The sequence below is a fragment of the Delphinapterus leucas genome, chromosome 20, assembly GCF_059928025.1.
Source record: "Delphinapterus leucas isolate spDelLeu-1000000601 "Yukka" chromosome 20, BTC_Dleu_Yukka2, whole genome shotgun sequence".
NCBI classification, from domain to species: domain Eukaryota; kingdom Metazoa; phylum Chordata; class Mammalia; order Artiodactyla; family Monodontidae; genus Delphinapterus; species Delphinapterus leucas.
In genome coordinates, this window is record NC_143148.1 from 60,791,708 (window position 1) to 60,804,681 (window position 12,974).

A 12,974-nucleotide genomic window follows, 5' to 3' on the forward strand; every position below is an offset into this window, starting at 1 on the left:
ACTTAGACTTAAGACAGTGTAGAAAACTGTATTAACATTTTAAAGGGTAGATCCTTTAAGCACTTACCTTTCTGTATCTGAAAGAGAATCAACTTCAGGCTGAATTTCTAGTTCCAGCTGTAACCAGTCTCTGTAAGTCAACTGAGAGAAAAGGACCAAGTGACCACCACAGCAAGGACAGAGCACAGAAGCCACAGGTTGGGGCTGTGACGCTGCCCTCTCATATTAGCTGGAGGTCTCCTGTGTGTCTGTCAGAAATATCGTCCTATGCCATCTCCCAGGGTTAGACTGGGAGGCTGGCACCAAGCCCAGATGAAGAATCAGTCATTTAACTCTGAACGTGAAGCTAACCAAAACTGTTCAAACTGGTCTTTAAACTCAGTCCTCAACACTGCTGCCTGGTCCTGGACAGCCCACAGCCTCTGCACAACAATCGCTTTCTAGCTCACTGAGTTGTGCAAACAACCAAGAGATAAACTTGACGTGACAACATGCTTCCAACAGTCACAGCTCCACGCGTCAACACAGACTAACCTCAAAACCTCACACCGCTGACACAGAGAAGGAAGGTCTAGTACATGTTGGGAATTAGGAGCAAGAGAAATATAAACTAAATGCACAAAATATAAAGTGTAGCCATGTCTAGACACCATGTTGTATTTGAATAATTTTTGTGCCAATAAATGACATCAGAATTCAAAAACAAAAAAAACCTCACACTGTGTGTCACAACGTGTCTCAGGGACATGCATGCAGCACACGCAGTGTGTGTAAACGCCGGGGCTGTGCGACACCAGCAGGGACGTGTGTGTAGACAGTGATCGAGGCGCGGCTGCTCCTGCCTCGTTGCTCCTGGCATCAGGCAGATGGTCAGACCTACTCATTTTTTTTTTTTTTTTTTTTTTTTCTGTACGCGGGCCTCTAGCTGTTGTGGCCTCTCCCGTTGCGGAGCACAGGCTCCAGACGCGCAGGCTCAGCGGCCAAGGCTCACGGGCCCAGCCGCTCCGCGGCATGTGGGATCTTCCCGGACCGGGGCACGAACCCGTGTCCCCTGCATCAGCAGGCGGACTCCCAACCACTGCGCCACCAGGGAAGCCCGGTCAGACCTACTCTTGTATGACTGATTATTAACAATAAAAGAGTTGAAAAACATATACAATAAAACGACACAACTTCTTCTCTAAAGACCAAAACAAGCAGGCAAACATCCAAGAAATAAATGGAAAGTTATGAAGAGGTGGCAGAAACAGTCACGTGGGCACGTTGGCTGAGCGGCCAAGCTTCCGGTGACTGTGCTTGGAGACGCCCGGCCCCAGCTCGCAGCCTGGCAGGCGTGTTTAAAATCTGACGATCCCAGGAGTGATTTCTGTCAGGTCAGGCCCGCCGCCCATGTCCTGCGCCCACGGAGCCCAGAGCGTGGAGGAGCAAAGCAGGGGAAGGGACAGTGGGACCTACATGGAGTCCCTCCTGCTTCAGCAGTTCCCGCAAGGTCCTCTGCTTCCACAGGCAGAGGGCGGCTCGCTGCCAGTCCACGGAGGGCAGGCACAGGGGCCGCCAGGGAGAGCTGGCCGGGTCTTCCCAAGAGGGAGGGTCTCGGGCCTCTGAGAACCATCTGAACACCATGAACTGGAACTGAAAAAAGACAGTGGTGTGTGTGCTGTGAGACTGAGGAAACACGCAGGGGCCTGGCGGCGCTCGGCTGGCAGCGAGGAGCCCCTGGTCTCAGTGGGCAGCCAGCCCTTACCACACATCTCTGAGCTGCCACGCCCTGCAGCCGCGCACGGCCGTCCCCCGCGACCCGCGGGCACCGGCATTCTAAGAAGTGTGCTCACTGGCTACAGGAGATGCTCCCTCAGTGATGCACTGAGCCGCACATCTTTGCCTTAGGAGGTCGCACCCCCGCCCTCATGCTGACAGAGCCACAGGCTGTTCGAGGGGACCTCGGGGAGCTTGGGACACAGGGCGAGGACTTCCTCTTCTGGGCCGCTCCTCCGGATCTCTATCCCACACTTTAAAATGTCGGCACCTGGGACCGGGAGCACAGGGGCACCTGGACCCCAGGCTGCTCCTGACGCGGTGGAGCTCCCAGCAGCGCCCAGGAGTCCGACGCGGAGCCCGGAACTCTGAACCAGGCTCGATCCCCATGGGAGATGTGCCCTAAAGCTCTGCAGGCGCAGCAACACTGGTTCCCGCTGTGACGGCACCGCCGCCTCTGATGCTGAGGATTCTAACACGCGGCTTCCCAGGCCGTCTTCAGAGGAAGCGCAGGGTGCTTCTTTAAATGCTGACGCACTTTCTATGAACGTCAATCTTCTAACTTGCCTACTTCATAAATAAGGAGGGACATCTGTAGCTGTCACCTGCCAGCCCCTCCTCTTAACTCAGATGGAAGGAAAAGGCAGTGTTCAACCCAAGCAGACGGCAGGGTGGCGCCAGGAGACAAGTCTGCTACGAACGAGGCCGGTGCCGAGATGGAGGCCACACAGGCTTCAGGCCAGAAACCCATACAAGACTGGAACTTACAGGAGAGCAGAAAAAGGAACCCACAAGACTCACCTTTTTTATAAGGCCTGGAGACAAACAGCTGTACGAGATGTCACGTGACTGGGGAGAAAACTTACACAGAGAATAGGAAATTGCCGCTGTACAAAATCTGAAAATAGAAAACAGATTATAACACAGAAATGGGATCCACGCAAAACAACAGGTGGAAGAAGAGCGTGAACTGCACAACGTGAACTGAGGGCCTCCCAGCCCGACGGCCGCTCGGCGCTCAGCCTCAGGCCCAGCCAGGCCGGCTCCCCCGAGCCCTCAGGAAGAGCCCCCAGTCAGGCCGTCTGGCCTGAGCTCTTTCCATGTTGACGAGAGACTCAGAAAACACATGAACACGCAGGCTCTGCACGTAAGGGCTTGCTTTCCCAGCGTGTCAAGAGCCACGGTCAGAACCAAGGGAATGAAGTGAGGAGGTGCGAGGTGGGTGTTCCCCGTGTGATTGCGTAAGGCTCTTGTTCATCTGCATGATGGCAAATTATTCGCTGTTCCCGCCTAAAAGAACCTCAGAGCCAGAGTGAAGCATGTCCGGTTTCCAACTCAGCCTCTGCCTGCCCATGGCGGGCTGTGACGTGTGGGAGGGAGAGGCTGCCAAGAGCAGAGGTGACCACGAGGCCCAGAGAGTCAGGACCGTGGCGAGGATGGGGCCCGACTCCCAGTGCGGACTTGTCAGTGGTGCTGCTGTGGATGGCGCAGACAGCTGGCGGGCACTGGTCCCAGGCCGCGTTCCTGTGCTCAGCTCTCCCTGTCTCTCCTAACGCCAGCTCAGTCCGTGAGCCGCGACCCTCATCTCCCACCGGAGACCCAACATCTCCCACCGGAGCCTCCAGCTTCCGTCCTGAGCTCAGCAGCCACAGGAAGCCCTTCGGGCCTGAGTCACACGTGGACTCCCCAGGGCTCTGCCCATGGGATGGCCACTCTCACCCAACCCCCGCCCATCTCTCACACCCGCCGACCCCAGGCTACGGGCTCCCTGCGGCTCACCAGGTGCCGGAGGGGGCCTAGCACGCAGTGTGCAGCGAGTGGATGAGCACGTAACTGGACGATGGGTCTCAAAACCCTCTGGATGGGACAGCTGTGTGTGTAGAAACATCCCCCAGAGAAAGCTGCTCACCACAGGGAGACCCCGGAACCTAACCTGAGGGACAGGTCCAGCCAGCCGCTGGCCACCTGACCTGGAGAAGGGCACCTGCAGCCCACTGTGAGCATCTTGAAAAGCAGGTAGCAAAGTAGGGTGATCTCACTTTTATAACTGAAGATACCAACACACACATAAATACACCGAAGACAAGGTTCTGGAAGGGTACAGACCAACACGGTAAAGACTGGTCATCTGTAGAGCATGTGTGTCTGTGCTAATTTTGTCTGATGAACGTGTGTTACTTTTGACAAGAGGGACACTCACTTCAGACACAGGGCTGAGGACTCCTGGGTCCTACAGGGCAGGAGGATGTCGAAGAGCTCGGGGACGGGCAGGCCCCTGGCAGGGGTGGGAGGGCCCACATGCACCTCCGGGAGGGCAGACCTGGACTCGCCAAGGTGGACGGCCAGGGCAGCCAACCCCACCACATGTGAGGCACTCAGGCTCGGGCCCTAAAATAGGAAAGAAGAGTGGTTCAGGGACTTCCCTGGTAGTCCAGTGGCTAAAGACTCCGCGCTCCCAATGCAGGGGGCCAGGGTTCAATCGCTGGTCAGGGGACGAGATCCCACATACCGCAAGTAAGAGTCCACATGCCGCAACTAAGAGCCCGCGTGCCTCAACTAAAGATCCCGCATGCCGCAAGAGCCCGCGTGCTGCAACTAAAGATTCTGTGTGCTGCAACTAAGAGCCCGTGTGCCGCAACTAAAGAGCCTACGTGCCGCAACTAAGAGCCCACATGCCGCAATGAAGACCGGGCGCAGCCACATGCATACATACGTACATACGTAGATAAATACAGAAATATTTAAAAAGAAAAGAGGTTCAGCGTTGTGGGGGCTGGAGGAGGTAGCAGCCCTACCTGGTGATGAAGCAGTTGGCAGAGCCTGCTGAGCAGAGCCGGCAGGAGCCTGCGTCTGCACAGGGTCCTCACGAAGTGGGCGGCCCAGGGGCCCTGCCTGTGGGGACAGCCACAGAGAACAGTGGCAGCAGCCAGGCCTGGCCCTGCACTGCCCGCCTGGAGCCTGGTGGACGAGCAGTCAGGCACCAGAGACTGAAGAAAGAACCAGGCTGTTCCCCAACCAGGAGGGTCTCCTGTTGCGACGCTGACCATCGCCACGTCCCTGCTGGATAAGTCAGCGCCCACCCCCCCCCCCCCCCGCAGCCAGGCCCTTCCCCAGCGCAGCACGAAGTCGGGGGGCAGGACCAGGGCCCAAGGCTCAGAGCTGGACCAGGAACGATGGCCACTCTCATCACGAGCATCCAGACTGCCCCAGGACAGCTCCAAACCACCCGGTGAGACCACCTAGCCTCTACCTGTCTGGTGGGGCAACGCTGGAGGCCGCCATGAGGTTCTGACAGAAAGACGTCAGCAGGAGGTCCACGACCTGAGAGAGGAGAGGTCTCAGGGCCGCAAACCCACATCACAGCGTTTCCACCCTGGACGTACAGGGCCACAGTGGAGCTGACGAGACTGGAAAATGAGCCCCCATCCAGAGAAGAGGCTGCAACGCCTCAGCACAGGAATCCCCAAACCCTGGGAGGGGCCCCCAGGGGTCATCACGGAGCTTCTCAGCAGAGAGCAGGGTCAGCAAACCTGCCCACAAAGGGCCACGAGCAGCCTCTGCCACAACTTCCTCTCAAACACAGAGTCTGTACGCAAACGGCAGCACCGGCCCGAAACCCTCAACTCACATGTGGTCTCCCTGGTGCCCCACACTCACCCTCTGCTCCCACGGCTGCAGCTTGGGGGCCCGGACGCTGAGCTGAACCGGGGCCCCCTCGAAGTCGCTGTCATCCTCGCCGAGGCCCAGGGCGGAGCGGAGCTGTTCAGAGATCACTGCCATCTGAGCCAACAACGCTGCAAGGCAGGGACCGGCGCCATGAGCAGGGGCGCCACCCACCACCTCAGGGGCCACACTCTCAACTGACCCTGAGCCCGCTCTCGTCCCCGCCCGGCCAGCAGCGGAACCACTTTTCTGCAGTGCAGGTGGCCAGGCTTCTCCGAGGGGCTGGCATAGCTCTTCACGTCACCACAGCCCCTGTGTCTATACCCCGCGCCCCTCGTCCGCCCGCCACCTCTGCACACACTGACGCCCGCTGCGGCCGCCTGGCCCGGCCTCAGCAGCTCTGCCAGCACAGGGACTCACAGGCCTGGCTGGCTGACCATCTTGCGGCAGCGCTGGGGCCCCACACGGGCCTCGACCTCCCCAAGAACCACGTACTGCAGGAGCAGAGTTTGGAAGGGTCACGCTGACCATGAGGGGACATCCTGGGCCCTCAGGACGACCACGGTGGAGGCAGAGCTAACAGTGCAGAGCTGGGGCTGCCGACCCTCCACCACAGGTGAAAATCTGTGCGTAACTTCTGACCCGAAGCTTAACTCCTCACAGCCTTCCGTGTATTTTGCATGTCATGTGCATCTACGTGTATTTTATGCATTCACGACATACCTAATTTTCTCAATATTTCTAGGCAATGTGGTTTATCTGAAATTTTTGCAATTGTCATTTATCTCAAAAAATTTTCCAGTATATTTACTGAAAATAATCTGCATATACTGAGTGGACCCACACAGTTAAAAACTGTGTTGCGGACTTCCCTGGTGGCGCGGTGGTTAAGAATCCGCCTGCCAATGCAGGGGACACGGGTTCGAGCACTGTCCAGGAAGATCCCACATGCCGCGGAGCAACTAAGCCCCCGTGCGCCACAACTACTGAGCCTGCGCTCTAGAGCCCATGAGCCACAACTACTGAAGCCCGTGTGCCTAGAGCCCGTGCTCCGCAACAAGCAAAGTCACCGCAATGAGGAGCCCGTGCACCGCAACAAAGAGCAGCCCCCACTCGCCACAACTAGAGAAAGCCCACGGGCAGCAACGAAGACCCAGCGCAGCCAAAAATAAATTTAAAAAAACCGAACTGTGTTGTTCAAGGGTCAACTGTATTTCCTCCGTGAGACTCTCATAGGAATTAAATGAATTCATAATAAATAAACATCTACTGAAGTTACTAGGCAAAAACATGCCTTATGTATTTTAGTTTCTGCATTTAGCATAGCAAAACTCTAAAAACACCAGAACCTTACATTTTACTTGTGGACCGCTATGGCCACTGAGCGCTTTGAACTGCTCACGCCCGTCCTCCAGGCCCCTCATAGGAAATAGTCCCAGAAGCAGAGGCCCAGTGCTGAAGAGCACAGCCACCCAGGCAGTAAAGGAAGGAGACAACGCAGCTTTCCTCCTCTGTCTCCTGTCCCACCGGGATGCCAAGTAGCAGAATAACCATATTCTACCCAGACTTTGGGACAGCCTGAGTGTCAGAAAGGAGGCACACTCCACACCCACCAGGCCGTGGTCGGGTTCACTACCAGATGCTGAACTGCAGGGAAAATGCACTGACCACTGCCACTATGGGCAACAGAGCAGCCTCAAGCTCTGAGCACGTCAGGACTGGCCTGTGCACCCACGGGCACCCACTGCGGACGGCCCGACCCACAGCCCTGTCCTCACCGTCACGCTGGGTGGGATCTGTCACTGAGGCCCTGAGCTCTCGCAGGGCAGTCGTGAGCAGGCCCAGCGGCTCCTCCTTACAGCTGGGCTCCACCTCCCTTTGCGAGGCTGCATCTGAGAGACAGGAGGTAATTTTAACAATTAAACAGGTTAGATCAGATAGGAAGCACACGGAACTGACGCTGTCCCTGGGTTCTCCCTGCAGAGGGCACACAGAGGACTGAGGCCCTATGAGGAGGGAAGTGAAACGCTCTCCCTGGACGGCGGATGTTCATGTCCTATCAAAGTTAAAACATTCATAAGGAAGTTTAAGAAAAACCATGGTTCTATACACACTATCGCCACAAGTGTAAAATGCAGGTATGTAATGAATAAAGACCAAATGCATGTGGAGGGAGGCTGGGTGGGGAGAGCAGAATTATGTACAGATGATGGTTTAGTCCCTGTTTCTCAAACTTTTAAGTAACATTGTGATATTGTTTTTTACAACAGGATGTTAAAATCAGTATATTAGAGGTGATTACCAGTCCTCAACACACATTTAGTAGGTTTACTAAAAAATATTAGCCCTATGAGATACAGCATTAGAAAACATTCTAGAAGCCCCCAAAAGCAGGACCATGGGGTTAGGAAAGGAGGGCAAGGCCTCACTCAACAGTGGACACAGCCCTACGGCCCCCTTGGCATCCTGTCTGCAAGATGTTTCGATACTGGTCCAAACAGGTGTGGGTCTCCCTGGCTGTCAGAAACCGTGGAAGATTGTGCAAGGAGGGTCCTGGCAGAGAGAATTAGAAAGCAGAGCTGCAGTTGCTCATGCAGCCCAACTGGCCCTGCAGGCGTCAGAGGGATTGACCAGCAAGCAGCTGCACCATTTCAACACCGACAGACCAGGCCCTGTCTGGATGGCGCCTCGTTCCTGGGGCAATGGGGTGCGGACAGCCTGCCCAGCTGCTCCAAGCAATGATGCACACTTTCACACACTGGCCCAGGTCTACATCACTGTCCCCTAGAAGCAGAAAGATCCCCAACCGTCCAAACGGCCAAAGAGCCATGACAGACCCCCTACTAGGACACGGTGCAGAACAAGCACCACGGGCCTCGGGCCTGGCTGGTCACCTGACTTTAAAGCTGGAATTCAGGGCTTCCCTGGTGGCGCAGTGGTTGAGAGTCCGCCTGCCGATGCAGGGGACGCGGGTTTGTGCCCTGGTCTGGGAAGATCCCACATGCCGCGGAGCGGCTGGGCCCGTGAGCCACGGCCGCTGAGCCTGCACGTCCGGAGCCTGTGCTCCGCAACGGGAGAGGCCACAACAGTGAGAGGCCCACGTAATGCAAAAAAAAAAAAAAAAAAAAAAAAAGCTCGAATTCAGACAGGCAAACAGAAGCCACATGACAGCCTCAGCGGGGCACACAAAGATGAGAAATGGTCAAGTGGATTTTGTACTGCATGTGTGTTCAGGGAATGACATCACAGGCAGCCCTCCTGGTGTCACAGCTGTCCCAGGGCTGGTGCTGGGCAGTCTCTGAAGCCACAGCTGTGACCAGACCCAGCATGACAGAAGCAGACCAGATGGACCAAGGTGCCACCGACACGTCTCGTGGTCAGGGAAGTGGAGGTGAGATGTGGGCACGTCTGGGGACCAAGCGACCCACTGACCTTACCTTCTGGCTTCTTCTCTCCGACAGTGGAGCAGGCTTGGCGGTAGGTGGAGTATAAGGAGGGGGGAATTTTATCTGCTCTGGATCAGAAGAAAACATTAAAATAGTCAACTATGACTCAAATTAATTCTCAAGCTTACAATCCCAAAGACTATCATAAAACAGAAATATGCAACAGAGTAAATCTAAATAAATTATACAACACCCCACAGCATGACCCTATGTTTAGGAAAAACATTGTCCATATGGACTTAAATGGTCCTGACTACTTCATACGTCCTATATAAACATCTCCCAACAGTGGGTTTTGTTGTGTAGTGAGATTATAAATGATTTTCACTTCTCTCATTCAAGTTTTGGTAATTCCCCAGTTTTAAAGGTGAACTTATATTACTTTTAATGAAAAATGCTAACTAAGGAAAACATCCAATTAATGTCATTAAAAATACAAGCCCTGTGATGAGGACACGGGGCATCTGCAGGGCACGGACACGGCTGGCACATTGTCATGGCACAGCAGCAAGTACAAGGACGAGAGCCACAGAGCATCCCCCCCCCATCAGTGCTGCAAACCGTGACAACGAGATTCAAGTAGAAGAACAGAGACATAGCTGTGGTCCAGAGTGAGAATCCACACCTCCACACCGGGACTGGAGGGAGGCAGGGAATCTGGCTGGAGACTAGGAACTGAGGGTACCACCCACTGCCCTGGGGACTGGAAAGCCTTCAGTTTAAAAAACAGAAACCAAAAAGAAGAAAAGAAAAAACAGAAACCAATGCAAATAAAAAGAAAGAACAAATTCAAGGAAACGGAGAAATTCACAGAAAAGAAACTGTCAGTCATCACTTTTATTAGTATCTTCAGAGAGGTAAGACAAAACACTGCAGCTGTGAAACAAGAATGGACTGCTGGGGGGCTTCCCTGGTGGCGCAGTGGTTAAGAATCTGCCTGCCAATACAGTGGACATGGGTTCGAGCCCTGGTCTGGGAAGATCCCACGTGCCGTGGAGCAACTAAGCCCGTGAGCCACAACTACTGAGCCTGCGCTCTAGAGCCCACAAGCCACAACTACTGAGCCCAACTGCCATAACTACTGCAGCCCGCACGCCTAGAGCCCATGCTCTGCAACAAGAGAAGCCACCACAGTGAGAAGCCCGCACACCACAATGAAGAGTAGCCCCCGCTCACCAGCAGAGAAAGCCTGCGTGCAACAACAAAGACCCAACACAGCCTAAATAGATAAATTAATTAAATTAAAATTTTAAAAGAAGAATGGACTGCTGTACAAAGGAATATCTGATGGCAGAAATGAAACACTCAGTAAAAGAACTTGCAGATAAACTTGAAGAAATCTCTCAGAAAGGAGAGGAAAAAACAAAACAAAACAGATACGCAAAATAGGACAAAAGAGAAAAAAATCAGAAGACAATACAGGAGATCTAATATCTAAAACATAGCAGTTCTAAGAAGAAAAAGGACATAAAGAGGACACATCTGCAGTGAAATAAACCAAGTAGAAATAATCAGCGTCTGGGATTTCCTTCAAAATAATCCAGAATGCTGGGTGGGTAAGTGAGTTTGAAGGCTATAGATGAAACAAGATTGCCCATTTATTGATAACAAATCTGGGTGATAGATTCTATTCTGCTTTTGTCTTAAATTTTTCATAAAAAAAAGGTTTTAAGTATCCAAGAAAATCCCTTAGTACTGAAGGATATGAATTTCCAGAGTAAAAGGCCCACCATGTGCCCAGCCCAGAAATAAAATTAGACCCACAATGAAATACACTGCTATAAAATTTCAGAACACAGGGAACAAAGAAAAGGCACTACAGGCCTCCAGAAAGAAAAACACAGATTCCCATGCAAAGAGTCAGAAACTGTAAGTTTCTAACATCTCAGACGCAACAACGGAAGCTAGAAGTCAAAGGAGTGACTCTTAACAATTTGAGGGAAAATAATTTCCAACTTAGATTTCTATACCCAAACTACCTATCAAATGTGAGGGCTAAATAAGGTGTCGAAAAATCTACCTCACACCCATCCTTTTGTAAGAAGCTTCAATAGGATGTTTTCCACCAAGACAAAGGAGTAAACCAAGAAAGAGGATGATCTCGGGCACAGAAAGGAGAAGCCAGCACAAGCCAGAGCAAAGGACGTCAGTCCCCAGGTGATGCTGAAGGAAGATACAAGGGTGACAGCAGTCTTAGAGGCATAACAAGCTAGTGGGTCAGAGTGAAGCAGGTCAGAAGGCTCTAGAAGAGATTTCCCAAAGATACAACCGTTGGGATACTTGATGATTCTGAACAAGAGAACATTTAGACAACTGGCAGAGTTTCCAGTGAATCATGATATGTACAAGGAAAACTAAGATAAAACAAAGATAATTATAAACTCCAGAGAAAACAGAAAGTAACGATTCCTAATGATCAACTCTGAATACTGTTTAGATAGCCTTAAAAAAACAGGGTTTTTTTGTGGTTTTTTTTTTTTTTTGCGGTATGCGGGCCTCTCACTGTTGTGGCCCCTCCCGCCGCGGAGCACAGGCCCTGGACGCGCAGGCTCAGCGGCCACGGCTCATGGGCCCAGCCGCTCCGCGGCATGTGGGATCCTCCCGGACCGGGGCACGAACCTGTGTCCCCTGCATCGGCAGGCGGACTCTCAACCACTGCGCCACCAGGGAAGCCCTAAAAAGCAATTTTTCAAAACCAACACAGGAAGGGCAGCTATGTGTATTGGTAAAGGAAAGAAAACTAAAACAGAAAAATTAATACCAAAATAATAATGTTATATGGAGATTCGGGGCGAAATATCGAAAAATCAGTTGAGTTGAAAATGCTTGCTTCCAGAAAGAAAGTGAAGTAGCAGGGGTGGGTGGGGAGTGGCAATTTCTCTCTCTCTTTTTTTAAAAAATATTTTTTTTTATTTTATCTTATTTTTGGCTGCATTGGGTCTTTGTTGCTGCGCACGGGCTTTCTCTAGTTGTGGCGAGTGGGGGCTACTCTTCGTTGTGGTGAGCAGGCTTCTCATTGCAGTGGCTTCTCTTGTTGGGAGCACGGGCTCTAGGTGCTCAGGCTCAGTAGTTGTGGCACACGGGCTCAGTAGTTGTGGCTCGTGGGCTCTAGAGCGCAGGCTCAGTAGTTGTGGCGCACGGGCTTAGTTGCTCCGCGGCATGTGGGATCGTCCCAGACCAGGGCTAGAACCCGTGTCTCCTGCACTGGCAGGCAGATTCTTAACCACTGTGCCACCAGGGAAGCCCCTGGCTATTTCTCTTAATAAACTTCATAGAAGTATCTGACTCTTTAATCTAACTTAAAAAAAAAAAATTTATTCAAGTATAGTTGAATTACAATGTGTGTTAATTTCTGCTGTACAGCAAAGTGACCCAGTAATACATATATATACATTCTTTTTCATATGCTTTTCCAATATGGTTTATCACAGGATACTGAATATAGTTCCCTGTGCTATAAGTGGGACCTTGTTGTTTATCAATTCCATATATAATGGTTTGCATCTGCTAATCCCAAACTCCCACTCCATTCCTCCCCATCCACACCCCTGCACTCCCCAGCAACAAGTCTGTTCTCTATGTCTGTGAGTCTGTCACTGGTTCATTTGTGTCATAGTTTAGATTCCACACATAGTGACGTCATCTGGTGTTTGTCTTTCTCTGTCTGACTTACTTCGCTTAGTATGATTATCTCCAGGTCCATCCATGTTGCTGCCAGGACTCTTTAATCTATATCTATATTTAACTCTGACAAAACTCTTTTTTAAAGATTAGAAATAAATATGTCAAAAAATTAGGGACTTCCCTGGTGGCGCAGTGCTTGGGAATCCACCTACCAATGCACAGGACATGTGATCCCACATGCCGTGGATCAACTAAGCCCGTGAGCCACAACTACTGAGCCCATGTACCAAAACTACTGAAGCCCGCGCGCCTAGAGCCCATGCTCCTCAACAGGAGAAGCCACCGCAATAAGAAGCCCACGCACTGCAACAAAGAGTAGCCCCTGCTCTCCACAACTACAGATAGCCTGCGTGCAGCAACAAAGATCCAACGCAGCCAATAAAAAAAAAATTAAGAAGGTATACCATACAAATACCAAAAAAAAAA

General features: G+C 52.1%; 1 protein-coding gene across 6 annotated transcripts in view; it reads right to left on the reverse strand.

Annotated features, from left to right (window-relative positions):
• FANCA (FA complementation group A) overlaps positions 1–12,974 on the reverse strand; it is a 54,963-nt gene that overhangs the window by 16,794 nt on the left and 25,195 nt on the right. For all 6 annotated transcript variants that reach the window (XM_089903441.1, XM_022582834.3, XM_089903442.1 and 3 more), the window contains 9 exons: positions 8,856–8,932; positions 7,197–7,310; positions 5,413–5,549; positions 5,006–5,076; positions 4,551–4,647; positions 3,956–4,143; positions 2,557–2,653; positions 1,456–1,632; positions 68–141 (listed from right to left, as the gene is read on the reverse strand). In XM_089903441.1, coding sequence (XP_089759567.1) covers positions 68–141; positions 1,456–1,632; positions 2,557–2,653; positions 3,956–4,143; positions 4,551–4,647; positions 5,006–5,076; positions 5,413–5,549; positions 7,197–7,310; positions 8,856–8,932 — 1,032 coding nt within the window. The remainder of the gene's footprint in view (positions 1–67; positions 142–1,455; positions 1,633–2,556; positions 2,654–3,955; positions 4,144–4,550; positions 4,648–5,005; positions 5,077–5,412; positions 5,550–7,196; positions 7,311–8,855; positions 8,933–12,974) is intronic.